Source organism: Entamoeba histolytica, genomic scaffold, assembly GCF_000208925.1.
Source record: "Entamoeba histolytica HM-1:IMSS scf_1104750518765 genomic scaffold, whole genome shotgun sequence".
NCBI lineage: Eukaryota > Evosea > Mastigamoebida > Endamoebidae > Entamoeba > Entamoeba histolytica.
Window position 1 is genome coordinate 23,085 of NW_001914961.1, and position 19,442 is coordinate 42,526.

At 27.7% G+C, this 19,442-nt stretch overlaps 16 protein-coding genes across 16 annotated transcripts, besides 1 other annotated feature; 9 read left to right on the forward strand and 7 right to left on the reverse strand.

The window, feature by feature from the left end:
• Positions 1-780: 780 nt before the first annotated feature.
• EHI_163610 (uncharacterized protein) lies at positions 781-1,471 on the forward strand (the record flags this gene model as incomplete). Its single annotated transcript, XM_001913750.1, has 2 exons — positions 781-881; positions 955-1,471. The coding sequence occupies 2 exons, from the start codon at positions 781-783 to the stop codon at positions 1,469-1,471; spliced, it is 618 nt and encodes a 205-aa protein (XP_001913785.1).
• A 641-nt stretch (positions 1,472-2,112) lies between these two features.
• EHI_163620 (uncharacterized protein) lies at positions 2,113-2,490 on the reverse strand (the record flags this gene model as incomplete). Its single annotated transcript, XM_648630.1, has 1 exon — positions 2,113-2,490. The coding sequence occupies one exon, from the start codon at positions 2,488-2,490 to the stop codon at positions 2,113-2,115; it is 378 nt and encodes a 125-aa protein (XP_653722.1).
• A 138-nt stretch (positions 2,491-2,628) lies between these two features.
• On the reverse strand, positions 2,629-3,948 carry EHI_163630 (phosphofructokinase, putative; the record flags this gene model as incomplete). The annotated part of the gene is made up of 1 exon (XM_648631.1): positions 2,629-3,948. One exon carries the CDS (start codon positions 3,946-3,948, stop codon positions 2,629-2,631), a length of 1,320 nt encoding a protein of 439 aa, XP_653723.1.
• A 473-nt stretch (positions 3,949-4,421) lies between these two features.
• Positions 4,422-5,717, forward strand: EHI_163640 (uncharacterized protein; the record flags this gene model as incomplete). The annotated part of the gene is made up of 1 exon (XM_648632.2): positions 4,422-5,717. One exon carries the CDS (start codon positions 4,422-4,424, stop codon positions 5,715-5,717), a length of 1,296 nt encoding a protein of 431 aa, XP_653724.2.
• A 135-nt stretch (positions 5,718-5,852) lies between these two features.
• Positions 5,853-6,590, forward strand: EHI_163650 (proteasome alpha subunit, putative; the record flags this gene model as incomplete). The annotated part of the gene is made up of 1 exon (XM_648633.1): positions 5,853-6,590. One exon carries the CDS (start codon positions 5,853-5,855, stop codon positions 6,588-6,590), a length of 738 nt encoding a protein of 245 aa, XP_653725.1.
• A 107-nt stretch (positions 6,591-6,697) lies between these two features.
• On the reverse strand, positions 6,698-7,474 carry EHI_163660 (uncharacterized protein; the record flags this gene model as incomplete). The annotated part of the gene is made up of 1 exon (XM_648634.1): positions 6,698-7,474. One exon carries the CDS (start codon positions 7,472-7,474, stop codon positions 6,698-6,700), a length of 777 nt encoding a protein of 258 aa, XP_653726.1.
• Positions 7,475-7,630: 156 nt separating this feature from the next.
• EHI_163670 (60S ribosomal protein L18a, putative) lies at positions 7,631-8,180 on the reverse strand (the record flags this gene model as incomplete). The annotated part of the gene is made up of 1 exon (XM_648635.2): positions 7,631-8,180. The coding sequence occupies one exon, from the start codon at positions 8,178-8,180 to the stop codon at positions 7,659-7,661; it is 522 nt and encodes a 173-aa protein (XP_653727.1). The 3' UTR covers positions 7,631-7,658.
• A 135-nt stretch (positions 8,181-8,315) lies between these two features.
• On the forward strand, positions 8,316-8,636 carry EHI_163680 (uncharacterized protein; the record flags this gene model as incomplete). Its single annotated transcript, XM_648636.1, has 1 exon — positions 8,316-8,636. One exon carries the CDS (start codon positions 8,316-8,318, stop codon positions 8,634-8,636), a length of 321 nt encoding a protein of 106 aa, XP_653728.1.
• On the reverse strand, positions 8,350-9,547 carry EHI_163690 (uncharacterized protein). Its single transcript, XM_648637.2, has one exon. The coding sequence runs from the start codon at positions 9,185-9,187 to the stop codon at positions 8,759-8,761; it is 429 nt and encodes a 142-aa protein (XP_653729.1). The 5' UTR covers positions 9,188-9,547; the 3' UTR covers positions 8,350-8,758.
• Positions 9,548-9,662: 115 nt separating this feature from the next.
• Positions 9,663-10,559, forward strand: EHI_163700 (DnaJ family protein; the record flags this gene model as incomplete). The annotated part of the gene is made up of 1 exon (XM_648638.1): positions 9,663-10,559. One exon carries the CDS (start codon positions 9,663-9,665, stop codon positions 10,557-10,559), a length of 897 nt encoding a protein of 298 aa, XP_653730.1.
• An 87-nt stretch (positions 10,560-10,646) lies between these two features.
• Positions 10,647-11,031, reverse strand: EHI_163710 (small nuclear ribonucleoprotein, putative; the record flags this gene model as incomplete). Its single annotated transcript, XM_648639.1, has 2 exons — positions 10,647-10,850; positions 10,900-11,031. 2 exons carry the CDS (start codon positions 11,029-11,031, stop codon positions 10,647-10,649), a joined length of 336 nt encoding a protein of 111 aa, XP_653731.1.
• A 67-nt stretch (positions 11,032-11,098) lies between these two features.
• Positions 11,099-11,521, reverse strand: EHI_163720 (uncharacterized protein; the record flags this gene model as incomplete). Its single annotated transcript, XM_648640.1, has 1 exon — positions 11,099-11,521. One exon carries the CDS (start codon positions 11,519-11,521, stop codon positions 11,099-11,101), a length of 423 nt encoding a protein of 140 aa, XP_653732.1.
• Positions 11,522-11,864: 343 nt separating this feature from the next.
• EHI_163730 (uncharacterized protein) lies at positions 11,865-15,029 on the forward strand (the record flags this gene model as incomplete). The annotated part of the gene is made up of 1 exon (XM_648641.2): positions 11,865-15,029. One exon carries the CDS (start codon positions 11,865-11,867, stop codon positions 15,027-15,029), a length of 3,165 nt encoding a protein of 1,054 aa, XP_653733.2.
• An 81-nt stretch (positions 15,030-15,110) lies between these two features.
• On the forward strand, positions 15,111-16,928 carry EHI_163740 (WD repeat protein; the record flags this gene model as incomplete). The annotated part of the gene is made up of 1 exon (XM_648642.1): positions 15,111-16,928. One exon carries the CDS (start codon positions 15,111-15,113, stop codon positions 16,926-16,928), a length of 1,818 nt encoding a protein of 605 aa, XP_653734.1.
• Positions 16,929-17,254: 326 nt separating this feature from the next.
• Positions 17,255-18,385, forward strand: EHI_163750 (actin, putative; the record flags this gene model as incomplete). The annotated part of the gene is made up of 1 exon (XM_001913751.1): positions 17,255-18,385. The coding sequence occupies one exon, from the start codon at positions 17,255-17,257 to the stop codon at positions 18,383-18,385; it is 1,131 nt and encodes a 376-aa protein (XP_001913786.1).
• A 145-nt stretch (positions 18,386-18,530) lies between these two features.
• EHI_163760 (uncharacterized protein) lies at positions 18,531-19,156 on the forward strand (the record flags this gene model as incomplete). Its single annotated transcript, XM_648644.2, has 2 exons — positions 18,531-18,836; positions 18,902-19,156. 2 exons carry the CDS (start codon positions 18,531-18,533, stop codon positions 19,154-19,156), a joined length of 561 nt encoding a protein of 186 aa, XP_653736.2.
• A 197-nt stretch (positions 19,157-19,353) lies between these two features.
• Positions 19,354-19,442: part of a repeat region that runs on past the window's edge.

A 19,442-nucleotide genomic window follows, 5' to 3' on the forward strand; every position in this document is an offset into this window, starting at 1 on the left:
ATAATCTCAATGGATTATAGAATAATCAGTAACATTTTAAAGTCTAATATCAGTTTATATTAAAATATAAAAATCTTATGATGTTTGGTCATAAAATTTATACACAAATCCTATTTCTTTCCATTTTATTAGTTCTATTCTTTTTTATGTATTCAGTCACATAATGTATATTTTATTGTTCCCAAATCGGTTATACATTAATTTTCATGTGCAAATTATTATACAAAGTATATTAACACTGATAAAATTTAATAACAAAAAGGAAGCAATTTTGATACTAAAACTTTCATTGTCACAACCATTTATTTAGAAAAAGTTCAAATAATCAAGAAACAATTGTCTATTGATGTGATTATGAAAAAATGACATCAATATTTCAACGAGTATAAATAATAATACTATTAGTAGAATTTGATGTTTTATTTATAAATAACTTCTTATTCTATAAATGTTCAAATATAAAACAGAGATATTTCATTGACATTCAATGTAGAATTAATATAACTGTAGTTTTGAGAAATATATGACTCAACATAAGAATAGATACAATAATACTTTTCAGAAATAAAGCTATGATATTTGAATGTAAAACTAATCAAATTATTTCAATAGAAAGTGAATAATACTAATATCTAAATGTTATTATTTCACTTATTCAATAGAATAATCATTAAAATAATCAGAAAATAACATTAAAATAACAAAACGAAGAGATATTAGTTTTGGGATGATGATATGTGAATCATTTAAATGGAACGAACGAAAAAAGAAAAACATTGAATGTTATTTGTATTGTGTTTATTTACTCTTAGTAATGCATATCTTATATTTGATGGAAAAAGCTTCTTTGACTCATGGGCAATATTTAATACAGCTGGATTGTTTGTTTTATTATTAATTATTATCTGAACTTCAATAGAATTGAAGGAAGAATAAAAAGAAGTTGATCAATAGAAATATTGAATTAAGTAAAAATTCAACAACAAACTACTTAAGTGCAAAACTTCGTTGCTGGGATACTATTTATGTACAAAGAACAACAAGTATTGACACTTCTGCTTCAAATTTCTTTTCATATGAAATATATTTCAAATCAGATCAAGTTAAAACAATGAGATTTAGAACACGTTTATTCTCATCTGCCTACAACCAACAAACAGAAACTGAATTGAAACCATATGACTATATAGTTAAATCTGGAATTGCTACTAAAGTTTATGTTCCATTAAGTTATGAAGATGAAAAAAATACATTACAAACATTCTCCATACAAAGAATAGAAACAACAGATGAACCAATTACATTCAAAATTAATGCTATGACTCTTGAAGCTGAAGGTGTTCCAACACCTAACAATGAAGTGTATAGTGAGTCTGATGAAAAAAGTCAAAGTGAAGAAATATCAACAGATGGAAGTAATCCAATTGTCATCATTGGATTATTATCAATCATCATGTTGATTGGATTTTAATTGAAGAATCATTTTGATTTTATTCTTTTATTTTCTTCTTATTCAAAATAAATAAAAACCTATTTAACAATCAGTGAGAAAGTAATCGAAAAAAGATATTAGAATGATAGAGTTGAATCAGTTTCTTCTTTAACATTATTTTAAATTATAAAAGGAACAAATCAAAATAACTTAATAATATGGATTTAATAAAAAATATAAATATGTTTTAGTAAATAAGTATAAATTTCCTTATTAACAAAATTCAATGACTTGTATAAATAATTTTAGTACAAGAAAAATAATAATGCTTTTGTAGCGATATAACATTTGATAGAAGAATGTATTAAATTGCAATAAATATTTAGTTATTCCAAATAAAAAATCATTAAGATATATCATCTGTCATAATAACTATACGATATTTATTACCAACTAATGAATATATTTAAATATTAATACCTATAATGAAAACACTCTTATCTAGTAATTTATTATTATATTGATTGTTCAATAAATGGTGAGTTGTTATATAATAGTTGTTACCTTTATTATTATATCTTAACCAATTAAAAAAAATAAATTTTCAATAGTCTTTATTTAATTATCAGTTGAGTGGATTGAAATAATTGGAGAACCTTAACGTAGAGTCGTAGAGGAGATTATATAGGACTTTGAACAAAAGAATCATTAGTATTCTGTTTATCCATTTCTTTAATTAAATTACTACATTGAAGTTTGGTTGACTCATGACCCTCTTGTAAAGCATTGACCTGGAGTTGTAGCTGATTGACTTGGAATTGGAGTTGTATGTTTTGTTGCTTTAAGCATTCTATTTGAGATAATTGATAAGCAGACTGTTTTTCAATGAAAGACATTAATGTCTGACTATTTGCTGCTGATGTTTCCATAAGACTTTGAAGTACTTTTGAAAAAAGTGTATTGGTTTGATTTAAAGATACGATATAATCTGTAATTGCCTTCTTATTATTTTCTTCTTGAGCACTAAGTTGGTAGATAAGTTCTTTGTATGGTTCCATCGAAAGACAAATATGAATTAGTTAAAAAATTTAAAATAATAAAAAAGCGTCATTCGTTTTTCTTTTCTAGGAAAATATTTTTTATTTATTTTGAGATAAAAAACAAAAAAATATTTTCATAAATTAATATTAATTAAATCATTCAACAGACTCAATAGACTTCATCATTGATAACATTGGTCCTTCAGGGTTCACTCTTTTCAAATAATAACATGCCCTTTCAATTGGTATTGAAACAAAATTGTTATGATGATGACAAATAACTAATCCTGTTTTTCCTGCCATAGCTACATGAACTGCTGCATTTGCTAAACATAAACAGAAATGTGCATCAGCTGCACTACATGGTGCTGATCGAATCATATAAGATGGATCAACAAATTTAATAGTATGTTCTATTTTTTTATTTTCTAAATACTTATCTATTTCTTGTCTAATATATGTAACAGCATCCCAATGAACAATATTTCCTGATTTATCACTACCAAGATCAAGACCTTTTGGTTTAAGATTTTGACATGCCCCTTCAGCAATAACAATCACTATATGTCCTTTTGACATTAATCTTCTTTCTGTCATTTTAAGAATCTCTTCAATTGGTGTATCAACCTCAGGAATTAATACTAAATTTACATCTCCTGATGCAACTGATGCATATAATGCAATAAACCCTGCATCTCTACCCATTAGTTTAACTATTCCAACTCCATTCTTTGCTGATTTAGCTTCACAATGAACTGAATTAATAGCTTCTTGTGCTAATTCTACAGCAGTATCAAACCCAAAAGTAGAGTCTGTATAACAAATGTCATTGTCAATAGTTTTAGGAATACCAACAACTGCAATAGGACTACCTCTTCTTCTTAATTCTTTATTAATTGCATTTGCCCCTCTTAATGTACCATCTCCTCCTAATGTGAAGAGAATATTAAAATTATTGTCAATAAGAAATTGTGCCATAATTTTAGGGTCTTGAGCTCCTCTTGAAGTACCTAATATAGTTCCACCTCTTTGATGAATATCATCTACAACAGATGTGTCAAGTTTCATTTGTTCAGATAATTCAGGAACAAGTCCTTCATAACCATATTTTAAACCATAAATTTGTTTAACTCCATATCTATTTTGAAGGTTCATAACTAATCCTCTAATAACATTATTTAATCCTGGACATAATCCTCCACATGTTACTATTCCAACTTTGGTTCTTTCTGGAATGAAGAATATTTTTTCCATTGGTCCTGCTAACTCAGCTTCACATTCATTAACAGGTATTCCATCAATTTTAATAGCAGACATAGACATTGTCATTCCATCTACAAAAGGTTCAGGTGATGCATATGTATTTTCATATTTACATTCTCCTAATGATGTAATTTTTAATGATGGAAGTGGTTCTTCTGGTTTTTTAGCAATAAGTAAATCATTTCTTTGATGGACATGTCTTCTTTCTGACATAATGTTTTATAGATTTGACCTTTCAGTTCAAAATGGTTTAAAAGAAATAAAGAAACCCACCCTTTTGATAACTGAAATCCATTAAAATTCCTTACAAATTTCCATTTAACGCTTATTATTTACCCTAAAAAACTATTTTTCATTTTCTGAAGGATTTTTATGGTTTTTTCAATTAATCTTCAATTTTTGTATTAAATTTCGTGACAAAATTAGTTTCTTTTCACAGGAATAAAAAACAGTACGACAGTTAGATTATGTAGAAGTGTTTTGCTGAAAGAAAATACAGAACTTAAAAATATCAAATAAAAACAAAAAGTTCCAACAACGTGAAATTACATCAAAGAGTAAAAGAAAAAAGAATAGATAGAATAATCAAAGAGGAATTGAAATAGAAAATTTTGGATTAATTTAGAAGAGTTTTTTCCCTCATTTAAAAGAAAACCGAACTATAAATTTTATTTAAAAATTAGTTCATGGAAGTCGAATTAAAACTTATTTGTGGAAGAGATTTAAAAGTATGTGATATTTGTACTTCTGACCCTTATGTAAAATTTGTTATCAATGGAAAAAAGTATAAAAGTAAAACAAAAGTACTTACTGTTGAACCAGATTGGGATGAAACATTTAAAGTAAAATTAATTGCTGGTAATACAATAGAATTTCAAGTGTATGACCGAGACTTAATTGGAAAAGATGATTTTATGGGAAAAGTATCATGGACAGTCCCTCAACTATTTTTGGGTCAAACTAATTTTTATGTACTTCATTTAGATACAAAAGGAACAATCACTTTTAGTACAAAATGTATTTCTGGAGGAATTCCACCACAAATTGAACCTCACTGTGATGTTAATAGACCACTAATTCTTAGATTTGATGTTAAGTATGTCCTTGGACTTTTTTTTGGATATGGATTAAGTCATGGAATGTTTGTTTCTCCATTACCAAAAACATTAACTGGTGAATGGGAAACAAGTTTTGGAAAATTTAGAGGTGGTATCACAAAAATTTCTTCTCTTAATTATGGACCAGAACGACTTTTAGGGGGAGGAAGAACTTTTTATGTTTTGGCTCGTGTAGGAGAAGTAATTTCTTTTTCTGCTTTTCTTAATTCAAGTTCAGCTCAAAAAGGAGGAGATCTATTAGTAAAAGGATTTTATCTCGTACCAGATTTCCATCAAGATGAAAAGACAGATTTTGGATTTACTTTGGAGCCAGGAGGATCATGTCTTGTTAGTTGTAAATGTGTTCAAAGTATTTATAAAAACGTTCAACCTGCTATGATTCCTTCTGAAAAAGATTATGCATCAAACGTTGCTTTCCCTTGTGAAGTTATTGTCAAACACCTAGAAGGTATAGGTTTCGCTGGACTGTTTAATGTTACACCTTATGTTATATTACAGTCAAACCAAGTAGAATATACAACTTCTGTATTACTTAGAGAAAGAAGTAGAAATCACACATATATGCCTAAAGAATGGAATCATTCTTTCTTGGTTCCTGCTTTTGTTGGACAAAAGTGCATTGTTAAACTTATGAATAAAAAAGCGTTTGACATAGCAACAGATAAAGACATTGAATTGGTAAAGACAGAATTTATATGGCCTGACTTTAAAGGACAAGAATCAGTAGATATTACTCTTCCTTTAAATAAAAAATTAGGAGATCTAAAAATAACATTAAAGAGAATAAGAGAACTTAGTGCTTATTACAGAAGGGTGTATCTTGGTGAAGGTTATCCACCAGTGATTTGCCAAATACCACAATAATATTAATTTACATCTCTTTTTCATTAGTACTTTCTTCACATAATTATAAGTAATAGTTTTTATTTTATATCAAATTCAAGGAAATTAAAAAAATAAAAAATAAAAAACTTCAATAAATTAATTCAAATAAAGGAAATGTCATACGATAGAGCTATTACTGTATTTTCACCAAATGGTCATTTATTCCAAGTAGAATATGCACTTGAGGCTGTAAGTAAAGGATTAGTTTCTGTTGGTGTTAAAGGAAAAGATTGTATTATTTTTGGTGTTGAAAAGAAATCAATTGCCAAATTACAAGACCCAAGAACAGTGAGAAAAATTCAACAAATTGATCAACACATTTATACTACATTTGCTGGACTAACTGCAGATGCACGAGTATTAATTAATAAAGCAAGACTTGAAGCACAAAATTATCGTATGTCAATGGAAGATGCTCCAACTGTTGAATATGTTACAAAAGCAGTTGCTAATTATCAACAAAAATATACTCAGCAAGGTGGAAGTCGTCCATTTGGTATTTCTACTCTTATTGGAGGGTTTGATCCTGATGGAACTCCAAGATTATATCAAACTGATCCAGCTGGAACATGGACAGAATGGAAAGCTCATGTTGTTGGAAGAAATTCAAAAACAGTTGATGAATATTTAGTAAAAGGATATGAAGATAATATGGAAATAGATAAAGCAGTTGTAGTTGTTGTTCGAGCTCTTTTAGAAGTTGTTGAAAGTAAAAATAATATTGATGTTGCTGTTTTTACACGTGATTATAAATTAACAATGTTAAATGATACTAAATTAGCGGAAATTGTTCAACAAATAGAAAGAGATAAGCAAGCTGAAGCAGAAGAAAAGAAACCAATTCTCCAATAAATTTTATTTTCTTTCTCAGTCAAATCACTATTTCTTTTTTAGTTATTGTCTTTTCATTATAACTATCCGAAAAAAAAATTAAAAATAATTAATGATTTATAAAAAAATTAATGAATTTCTTGAAGAGCAACAACACGTAATTCTTTATCTAATTCTCCATAAAACATAGCTTCTTTTGAAGTTTGAATAATTGTAGCAAAAGGAGTGAATTTTTTTGCTACTGAGATAGAAACTGATCCTTTAACACAAATTGCTATTTGACAAGATTGATGTACAGATTGAACAGTTTGTAACAAAGGAAGAAAACAATCATCTAACATAAAACAAATAATAATAAAATGGTTAAGAGAACCAATGGTTTTTTGTGAAAGAAGAGAAGTAAGTGAATTTACATGAAAATGTAAAGAAGTTAAAGAATTAGTATCATTTAAAAACATAACTTTTAATTTTTTTAATAAAGGCATATAAGCAGTACCTTCAAACCTTCCATTGAAAATAAATTCTAATGAAGTAATTTTAGGTTGTATTTCTTTAAATAAATCATTACTACCACAACCTTCATGAAATATATCAAATAATGGATAATTTTTAATTTTTTCTAATGGAAATGATGAAATCATACTAAATGATCCTCTTAATGTATCAATATGGTCAAAGAATTTAAGCTCTTTTTCAAATAATTTAGTTCTTTGTTTTAAAGTACATTTGCTTCTATAGTATAATGAGTCTTGAAAATTAGGATTAATTTTTAAATTACTTGTAGCTCCTTCACATTTTTTATTAACACAACAGAATAACTTTAATGAATCAAAATCATATAAATACATAGCAACAGTCATCATATAAAATTGTTCTAATACACAACGTTTTTTGATTTTACCCATTAATTAATGTTTTTAAGTTCTTCTTTTATTATAAAAAGAAAAGAAATTAGATTTTAATTACTTATCACTTCAAGATTTATTATATAACAAAAAAGAAAAACGTTTTTCTTTTTCTTTATGAAAAGAATAAACATAAAATAAATAAAACAAACCAACACATAACAAATGCCCAAATTAAATTTCATTAGCAAAGCTTTGTAGTCAATTTACCAGCTTTAATTGGGAGATTAAATCTCTTTGATGCAATAACTGGTTTACAATGTACCATTGGGAATTTAACATGGTGTCCAACAAATTGATGAAGGACTGGATTCTTAACAGCTTTGTCTCCAACAGTAGTAATACTAATTAATTGAATTTTATCTTGTCTTGTTCTGTATTGTGATGCAAGGTCGTTGTACATTTGTCTAACAGCACCAACTCTAGTAACATCTCTATATTGTTTAGTAATATTATGAATTCCACCAGCAGAAACATATCTTAAGAAGATTTGATAATTCTTAACAACAGTTGGGTTCTTTTCAAAAATTGGTTGACATTGAAGAAGTTCTGCATTAATCTTCTTGACTTTGTGTTGTTTCTTTAACATCATCCAGAATTTAGATTTAGCAACTACATAATTTGGTGCAAAAACTCTTGATCTGAAGATTTCATTTGGGTTGTGAGCTTTATCAGTACATCTGGCTGTGATATAGTATTCCTTCATTCAGACAACGAAACAACTATTTAGGTCAATTTTATTTAGTTCTTCATTTTAGGGTTTATCTTCTTTCTCTATTTATTGTTAATCAATAATAGTATTATTATTATTATTATTTTTACTGTGAAAGTATAGTAAAATATGAAATATGCACTTGAAAATGATAAGAAGTGGAAGATGACAGAGGATTGGAAAAACTTTGAACATAAGTATGACTCATTAAAATTAAACATGAAAAAGGTCCCTTTTATTGATAATGATAACACAAAAACTATGGAAGAATTCATTCATGAAACAGAACAAAATATGAAACCTATCCATGAGGATAAGAGACATTCTGAAGAAAAGAAACCTATACAAAAGAAAGAAAATAATAAAGACTCAAAGAAAGAAGCTAAGAAACCTAATGTGAAGAAAGAATTTAAAAAGTCTAAAGAAACAAATAATGACAAAAAGAAATAATTGATTGTGCGTTAATGATTTAATAAGTAAATAATGATTAAACTTTAATAAAAAAAAAATAAGATTGAAAAATAATTAAATCAGTGGTATTGTTTTATTTCTGTTGTGAACCAATACTTTGTTTATCTAGTAGCTTGCATTTCAGCGATTAAACGTTGGGCAGAAACTATAATGGCATTAGGTGATTGTCCACCTTGGTTCTCAGCTTCTTGTGACCATGAACCAGCAGCTCCTCCTTGTGCAGCACTTTGATCAGCTCCTCCTTGTGCAGCATTTTGATCAGCGCCTCCTTGTGCGGCATTTGGGTCAGCTCCACCAGCATCTTGTTCTAATTCATACTCATCATTTTCATCGTTGTTGACATCGTCTAATTCTGCTTCTTCAAAGTCATCAAAATCATCTTCATCGTCCATTTCATCTAGAAAATCTTCTTCGTCATCATCAAAGAAATCTTCATAATCATCTAAGTCATCTTCAAAATTGTCTAGAAAATCTTCTTCATAAAGTGCAAAAGAAGCTGCAATTAAAAACAAAAATAAGGTAAATTTCATATTCTTAATAAAATTATAAATTTTTAGTTTCTTTTTTATTTTTTATTTTTCAATTCTTCACTTTTATTTTTTGTAATTTATTTCATTCTTCTGAGTTTTAAGATTATTTATGTACTTTTCAAGTTCTTTCGTGATTGTTTTTGACTTTCAATCTCTCAGTATAATTTAAAGATTCTTCATGAAGCTTTTTGTTGGTTAGAAAAAAAGATGAAAACAGTTCACTTCTTATTGGCTTGCTATTTTTTTATATTTTTAATAAAAGAAATTGGTGGTTATTCAAATGTCATTTCTTTATGGGACAATGATAAGTTCTTTGGTCATGTGTTGTTTCTTCCACCACAACACTTTATGGCTTTCTTCTTTGGTATTATTTTTATAAGTTGTGTTTGTTAGTAGTTAAACCTTTAAAAGGTTTCAAAAATTTATCATTTTTATAAAAAAATAAATCACTAAAACTAAGAATTGATAACCTGTTATGTCAGATGATTATTATGCCATTCTTGGTGTTTCTAAAACTGTTTCAGATGAAGAATTAAAGAAGGCATATAGAAAGAAAGCTTTAAAATATCATCCTGACAAGAACCCAGGAGATAAACAAGCAGAAGAAAAATTTAAAGAAATCACTGAAGCTTACCAGATACTATCAGATAAAGATAAACGGGTGTTGTATGACCGATATGGTAAAGAAGCATTTACAAGAGGTTCTAATACTTCAGGCTCTGAATTTTTCAATCGAGAACAGTTTGTGTTTAGAACAAGCGAATATGGGACAGACCCATTTAGGTTTTTTGAAGAAATGTTTAGTGGTTTTGGAATGTTTGAAAGAGGACAAAATTTTCAAAGAAAAAAGCTTCAAGATTTAACATTTGATTTAAACTTAACACTTGAGGAGATCTTTTTTGGAACAAAAAAAGAGGTTAGGTTTAAACGGATAGTGTCTGAATTTGGGGACGAAAATTATGAAATAGACAACGTTCAAGTAAAAATTCCTGCAGGGTCAAAAGTTGGCACTAGGATAGTATTTGAAAATAGAGGTAATAAAAAATACGGTTATAGAGATGGTGATTTAGTATTTATTGTTCAAGCTAAACAACATGAACTCTTTAATTTAAAGGGGAATGATTTACATTGTTCAGTTGATATTTCTTTAGAAGAATATTTGACTGTTATTAAATTAGAGATAGAAAATATTGATAATGAAAACATTTCATTAGTATTGAATGAACAATATCTTAAAGGAAAAGATATTACTCTTGAAGATAAAGGAATGTTAGTATTAAATAGACGTGGGAATATGGTTTTACATTTAAACGTAAATTATCCAACAACATTAACAGATAAACAAAAAAGAGAATTACTTAAAATTCTCTAAAATGTTATAAATTTTATTTGCTAACTGTTTAAACAAAATACTATTTTAAAAGGTAAATAAAAAATCAATTCAAATAGGTTTTTATTGTTATTTTGAAGATTGAACAAGAGTAGGTTTTTTATTATTTTTCTTTGGTTTTTTAACTTGAACATGTTTTTTCAATTCACTTGACTTTAAACAAGGAGAATTTTTAAACATTTCTGGAAGAACAACAAACCGAACTTGATTACCTCTAATAAAAATATACTCAGTTCTAGATTGGCTTCCATCTTTTGCAGTAATAGTCACATCCTAAATAAATTATTCTACTTGTGTTAATGAATGAAAAATATAAACAAACTCTTAATTGGCAATTCATATTATCTTCTGTTTCAACCATTCTACCACGGTATGTTTCTCCTGTTTTTACTTCAATAGTGACTATTGTACCTTTACTTTCATGAAAAATTTTAAGTGGTGCACCTATATTCATATTGGCTAATACTTTTTTTAGTTCTTTTTATTCAATTAAAATGGGATATATAACATAAATAATACAATTACAGACGTTCAAGGTAGATAAGAGTTTTCCATAACTCTATTGTATATTCAAAAGCAACTGGTCCAATAATGCCTGCCAACGTTTCTTTAAACTTTATGAATGATGGATGAGAGTATAATAAATCCCATAAAAATTTATTAAAGTGAGAATTAGAAGAAGAGGTATTGAATAATTTATCTTCAATAATTCTTAAAGCACCATCAATCATTTCTTTTTGATGAATAAGTATTTCCCAATTAATAGGTTGTTCTTCGATATTTGTTAGTTGGTCAACTTGAGCTATTAAATCCATTTCATCATTATAAGGTATTGTTTGGTCTCCATTTCCTTTTGTATTGTATAATTGAATATCTAAAGTGTATTTTAGATCTTTTCCAAAGAAAGACAAATCATCATATTCAAATTTCGATACATCTTCCATTTTGTCTATTATTTCTTTATTTTTTTTTTTAATTTTTAATTTTTTTCTTTTCAGTTTGTCATTATTTATTAACTTATTCGATAATAAAATTTTTAATAGTTTTTTAACTAATAAATTAATTATTAGTTCTAATCTCTAATTATTAGGGAAAAACCCAAAAAATTAGGGATTTATAAAAAATTCACTTTGTTAAACTTCACTTTATTCGTTGTTTAAATTTCATTGTTTTATCAATATAGAAAAAGCAATATTTTTTAAGTTTTTAGTACAACCTGAATTTAAGTCATCTCATAAATTAAAGATATATCTTAAATAAAAAGAGATGACATTGAAAGAAAAAGACATGACAGTGAAAGACTATATTTTCCAAAATAATCAAAATGTAATACGTAAAATGAGAAAAAAAGACTTACTTAAAGCAGATACTGTTGAATGTCAAGTTGCAGGAGCAATTTTTGGTATAAAAGAAGTATATTCAGTAAATCAATGTGTAGAAGACAGTAAATTAAGGAAGATATTATTTCATAATGGTCATATTAATCTTATTAACTTTTCTTCTGAAGTAAAAATTGATGCAGACAAACGTCCATTTCAATATTGCGCATTATTTCTTGCACCTCGAGTTAATAACCATTTCTATTTTGAAGAAGGCAAAACTTTTTGTACAAAAAAATTGTCTATTAAATCACCAACAGTGATAGAATTTGTCCCTCTTAAAGGGTGTTTATTTGGTTTACAAATTTGTAGAGAAAAAACTAATGAAACAATAACTATAAAGAGTAATGGAATTATTTTATCTTCATTCACAGAAGAAATAATACAACCAGTTCATCAAAATTCAGCACTAGGAATAAAATTAGATATGAAATCAATTGAAGTTTATGTTAATGGTAAAAGTCAAAAACAACTTGAATTTATTGGTACTGAATTCACATTAAAATATGATAACTTATTACCAAGTATACTTGATATTAATGATGGAATTTTTCCTTATCGTTATAATTATGGTCCTACTACTCCAATATATATTCAAATGTTAGAAAACTCTGATTTAGCACAACTTCCAGTACGTTTATTTCAATTTTTACCAAATGACTTTGAAACAGATTTTGCAGCAATTATTTATTCTCATAACACAAATTTTCTTAAAGAACTTTTAAGAAAAACAGGTAAACCTAAATTTTGTTTTAAAAAAGAAAATTGTTTAATTGCTGCATGTCAAGTAGGTGATATAGATGGATATCAATTTGTCTTAGGTGATAACAAAAGTAACACACTGTTATTATACAATCTTGTCTACGATCTATTACTTGGAGAAATCACATTGAATAAAAAAATAATCTTATTTGATATTATAAAAAAAGAGTCAAACAAAATATCACTCTCTAAAGCACTTGAAATTATAGGATTAATTGGAGATATTGAATTATTTGATGAATTATATCAAATTTACTTAAATACTAAAAAAACAAAATCACCATTTATTCTTCCTTTCGATAAAATATTAAAGAATTGTGTTATTGCTAATCAAAATTCATTATTTTCTTATATCTGTTCATTACCTGAGATTATGGATTTGAGTTCTCCAAGTATAAAACTAGTAGTAGAGAGTATTCTTACATTTGGAACTACTCAATTATTAACAGAGTTTATGAACAGTTGCCAAATCAGCGATTTGAGAGGGACTGTAATTACAATTATAGATACTACTAACTCTGAGGTTATTAAAAAAGCTATTGAATTAGGATCTTCATTTAATGAAACATTGTTTTCTTCAATCTCAACAAATTTTAATTTATTTAAAACGGTTATTGAATTAGATCCTTCAAAAATAAATAGTTTTAATGGTTCAGATACTTTATTACATTATGCTGTAAATAAAAAAAATGAAGAAGCAGTGAAATATATCATTTCAAAAGGAGTTGATACTGAAAGTAAAAATAAAGATGGAATTATTGCAAGTCAATTATGTGATATAAACTCATGTATTTTAAAACTTCTTCAAAAAAGACCAATAAGTTATTCATTGAGTGATGATATTGAAGATTATAATGGAGTTGACTGCAATTATCAGTTATTTAAAAAAGATGGGGAAGTGTATGGCTTTTGGATTAATAAAGAAACAATATCATACGGACTCTTTAAAAATAAAAAATTTATATCAGTTGTTCAAAAAAAATTACCAAATGAATATGATTGGGAAAATTTTGTTATTGAAAAAACACAATTTTCAGATAATAAGTTATATATTATAAATAGAGTAAATAAAACAATTATTGTTCGTTGGGATTTACAAAATAATCTTAGCGTTATTGAACCAATAGATATATTAATGAATGAATGGAACTATTGTATATTTAATGATACACTTATTTTATTATCACAACAACCAGATAACCCAAATAATAAAATTTTATACCAAGCAAAACTCACAAATTTTGCTCCATTTGTAAAATTAATAAATAGCTCTATTAAAACATCATCTGATATTTTAATTAATGTTAATGGATATGTTGCAGTCTTAGACATTGATGAAGAAGTTATTGTGGAAGGAGTTAATGAAAGAAAAATTCTTGGCTTAAGAAAATTAAAAGATGCAGTATCAATTTTTAATGGAATTGAATGGATACATAAACAATTCAGTGTTGTAGATAAAATTTCTAATGAAATAATTAGGAAAGTTATATATAGTGATAGATATATATATGTATTATGTCAAGGAAAAAAACATGTATTAATAGATTTATTTACTGAAATGATATTTGACATGAGGACAGCTATTGATGTCACATATAAAAATAGAGATTTAATCTCATTAACAGACGACCTGATAATTGGAGATTCAATCTTTTCAAGTGAAGAGGTTCCTAAATTCTCACAATCTATATACTTTTTAATGAGTCTTATATATGATGCTGATGTTTTCACAATTATGTGTATAGATGGAAATATTTATTATGAATTGTTTTTAGTTAAAATGTTACCATTCTTTAAAGATTTAATTAATAAAAAAATATTAGTTACAAAGGTTCATTTAAAGAAAAGTGTTGTAATACCATTAATCTCTATGATGATCTCTGGAACAACTTGCTTTGGAAATAATGTAGTTCTTGAACAACAAATTAATATCTTATTAACTGAATTAGCTAATAATATACCTGACAAAAATGAGAAAGAAAAAATAATTGATGATATTAGAAAAATAGGAGGTGAAGAATTAGTAAAAATGTATTGCGTTCCTTTTAGTCAATGGCAAGAATTACATAGACTAAATGAAAATGAAGGAAATATTGTCATTATAATTGATGGAAAGAAATACAAAACTTACAAAGCAATGCTGGCTTGCCTATTTCCTATACTAAAGCAAGTTATTTATGAAGAGGAATGTAAAGAAATTGTTATTAAAGATCCATTAATGAAAAAAGTTCTCCCATATTTAAATGACTTAGAACACAAAAACTGGAGAGAAGAGTTTTTTACTTCATATATAACAAAACATATTGAATGAACAATTAATTATATTTTGTGTTATTTGATTAAAATATTGAAAAACTATAAAATAAAAACCCTAAAATAAAATAAAAAGAAGATGTCTGTTCGTGATATTTATGATAATGAGAATGATGATGTAAACACTTCAGATGAAGAGTCAATTGACACCTTAGGAAATATTCCATTGGAGTGGTATAATGAGTTAGAACATCAAGGATATGACCATTCAGGAAAACCTTTGCCTAAACCAACAAAAGGAAGGTTAGATTCTATTGACCAATTCCTTGCTATGACAGATGATCCTAATTATTATAAAACAGTTTATGATGAATATGGAAATGCTACAGTATTAAATGCTGATGATATTAGATTAGTTAATGCAATTATTTCTAATAAAAGTGACGCTCAATTAGAAAAAGATTTCCCAGCAGTTTCATATGCATATGATGATTGGATGATTCCATTAAATGATTATACTCCACCTAAACAAAGATTTATTCCATCACAAAAAGAACATATCCGTATTAAGAAATTGGCTGCTAAATTACGTAAACAATTCATTACCCTTCCACAAAACGTTACAAAAAAGGCACGTGTAAAAGATATTTGGGGTGCTGGTGTTCATAAAAAAAAATATCACCTTCCTCTTCCACCAGTTAAATTACCAGGTAATTCAGCATCATACCATCCTGCTCCAGAATATAAGAATGAAAATAATACAAACTATGATCGTTTAATGGATATTCCACAATACTCTAATCTCTTAAATGATGTTTATTCTAGATGTTTACAACTTTATGTTGCACCAAGAAGACTTGTTAAAGTTCCAGAACATAGAGACCCATTGAAAGAATTAATTCTTCCACCATTAGAAGAATTAAGACCATTCCCTTCAAATAGAAATGGAGTTGTCAAAGTTAAAGAAGTTATGAGATGTATTGTTGTTGACCCAAGTGGAGAGTATGTTGCTTCTGGAGGAGATGATGGTTCAATACTTATTACGGAAGCTCTTACTGGAATGGAAGTTAAACAAATTAATTTCCCTGAAGCTATTAGAGATATTCAATGGGGAAAAGATGATGTGTTATTTATTGCTGTAGGAGAGTTTGTTTATGGAATGAAATTGGATATTAGAGACGTTGATAGTGATTATTCTATTTATGAATTGGAAAGTGTTAAAGTTGAAGTGTTTGAAAACAAAACTTCATTTATTACTCCAAATGAAGAATTAAAAAAAGAAGGTATCATTTTAGCTATTCATCATCCACATTTAGTTAAAAAGTTATCATTACACCATAAAGGATCATATTTAGCATGTGTATTTGGAACTTCGTCAAATAGTTATTGTGTTATTCATCATCTTCCAACCAAACGATCACAAAACCCTGCAAAGAATTTAAAAGGATTTATTCAAAGTTGTGTTTTCCATCCATTAAAACCAATGATTGCTATTGCTACTTTATCTAAAATTGTTATTATTGATTTACAGAAAGGAGTAACTCAAAAAAGATTAAATGTTCCATCTAAAAGTATTACTGATATTGTATTCCATCCATGCGGAGACCATCTTATTGCTTGCTCATTTGATAAGAAATGCATTTGGTATGATCTTCAAGCTGGCCTAGACCCATTTAAAGTTTTAAGACTTCATACAGCTGCAGTACGAGCTGTTGATGTTCATAAAATCTTACCATTATTTGCAACTATTGGTGATGATGCAGAAATTCAAATAATGCACGGGGCTGCTTCAAGTGATGTTACTGTTGATCCAATACTAATTCCAATTGTTAAACTTGGTGGTCATGAAAAAAAGGGGCAATTAGGAGGAACTGACATTGCATTCCATCCATTCTTACCATGGATTTATTCTACTGGTGCAGATGGTACTATTCAATGGTACTCTGATTGGTTCTAATTAAATAATTGAATGATATTGGTTTTTTTTTGATATTTACTATATTATATTATTTTGTTATAATAATAATACTCACTTTCAAAAACTAAAATTCTAAAAATTCATTTTGAATAATAAATTTCCAACAGTTGTAAAAACTTATTTTTGAATAAAAAAATAAAAAAATGAGACAAAAATCACGATTTTATTGAATAAACAATTAAAAGATCCTAAAAAAGGAGTTGAACTAAATAAAAAAAGTGAGAACTTTGGAGTTTTATAAAAATTAAACTCCAAGAGTCAGGTATTTAAAGATTGACAAAAACTAAACTAAACATTTAATTAATATGGGAGACGAAGAAGTTCAAGCACTTGTTGTAGATAATGGATCAGGAATGTGTAAAGCTGGATTTGCTGGTGATGATGCACCAAGAGCTGTATTCCCATCCATTGTTGGTAGACCAAGACACGTTTCAGTTATGGCTGGTATGGGTCAAAAGGATGCTTATGTTGGAGATGAAGCTCAATCAAAGAGAGGTATTCTTACACTTAAATATCCAATTGAACACGGTATTGTTAACAATTGGGACGATATGGAAAAGATCTGGCATCATACTTTCTATAATGAACTTAGAGTTGCACCAGAAGAACATCCAGTTCTTTTAACTGAAGCCCCAATGAATCCAAAAGCTAACAGAGAAAAGATGACTCAAATTATGTTTGAAACATTCAACACCCCAGCTATGTATGTTGGAATTCAAGCTGTTCTTTCATTATATGCCTCAGGTAGAACTACTGGTATTGTTATGGATTCAGGTGATGGAGTTTCACACACCGTCCCAATTTATGAAGGATTCTCACTTCCACATGCTATTCTTAGACTTGATCTTGCAGGACGTGATCTTACTGATTATCTCATGAAAATCTTAACTGAAAGAGGATATGCTTTCACCACTACTGCTGAAAGAGAAATTGTCAGAGATATTAAAGAAAAACTTTGCTATGTTGCTGAAGATTTCAATGAAGAAATGCAAAAAGCTGCATCAAGCAGTGAACTTGAAAAGAGCTATGAACTTCCAGATGGACAAGTTATTACTGTTGGAAATGAAAGATTCAGATGCCCAGAAGCTCTCTTCCAACCATCATTCCTTGGTATGGAATGTAATGGTATTCATGAAACTACCTACAATTCAATTATGAAATGTGATGTCGATATCAGAAAGGATCTTTATGGAAATATTGTTCTTTCAGGAGGAACATCAATGTATCCAGGTATTAACACCAGACTTGAAAAGGAAATGATTCAATTAGCACCACCAACAATGAAGATTAAGGTTATTGCCCCACCAGAAAGAAAATACTCAGTCTGGATTGGAGGATCAATTCTTGCCTCACTTTCTACATTCCAAAACATGTGGATTACCAAGGAAGAATATGATGAATCTGGACCAGCTATTGTCCACAGAAAATGCTTCTAAGCGTTTTAATTTACTTCTCATTTGATAAGTTTTTTAAATTAATGTTTTTAAAGAATAAGAAAAATGAAAGTTTAAAAATAAAACTTAATAATGGTTGATGAAAAGGAATGAAGAAAGCAAACCAAAACGATTTACACAAAGTGAAATGTCACAGTTTAGTCAAAGTCAAGTCATTGACATTATTTCAAGAGCACGCAAGAGTGAAGGAAGATTTACTCAAGGTGAAAAAGAGATTAAAAAAAATGAAAGTCCAAAAGAAGGAGTTACTATTGATCCAGAAAGAATTAATAGTGAAGAGTTAAGAGTAAAAAATTTAATGGATAAATTTAAAACGACTGATGAAAATGTACAAAGCATTGTTGACGAACAAAATAAGTTAAGGTCAATTATGAGTAAAGCTTTTCATGGTGAAAATTATGAAATTGTATTTAATATGACAAATATTGACTATGTTTGTTTTATGTCATTTTTACTTTTAAGAGTCATTTACTTTATTTGAAGCTCTTATAATTTTAGATGGAAGAATTTGATGGACAATGGGAGTGTTGTGTTTCTATCAAAGTCTCTTTAAAAAATACCAAGACTGGTGTTGTTCATGAGAATGTTGGATCTGCTTCAAGTAAAGGAGAAGAACAAGAGACTGTATTAAAAGACTGTGAGAAAATGGCTAAAATTAATGGGTTATATCGTTCACTACAATTATTTGGAATTTCTACAACTGACTTTTATCAACAATATCGTAGTTTATTATTAGATAACCAAACCAATTAATGCACTTCTCCTTTTTATATTTTCTTTGTTTGTTTTTTGAAAATTTATCTAACAAACATCTTCAAAACACATTGTGTTATTATTTTCTTTTCATTTGACTTTCTCACTTTCTGAGTGGGTACCATTTTTTAAAGAAATGAGATGTGATTAAGCAAAGATTTATTTTATCTTTTTGTATCTCTATCATATTTAATATCTTTTAATCATACCGCATTAAATATTTCTTTAGTTAATTTGTGGGCTTTTTCCATTTCATCGAGGCTATTAGTCATTATCTTTAAATCAT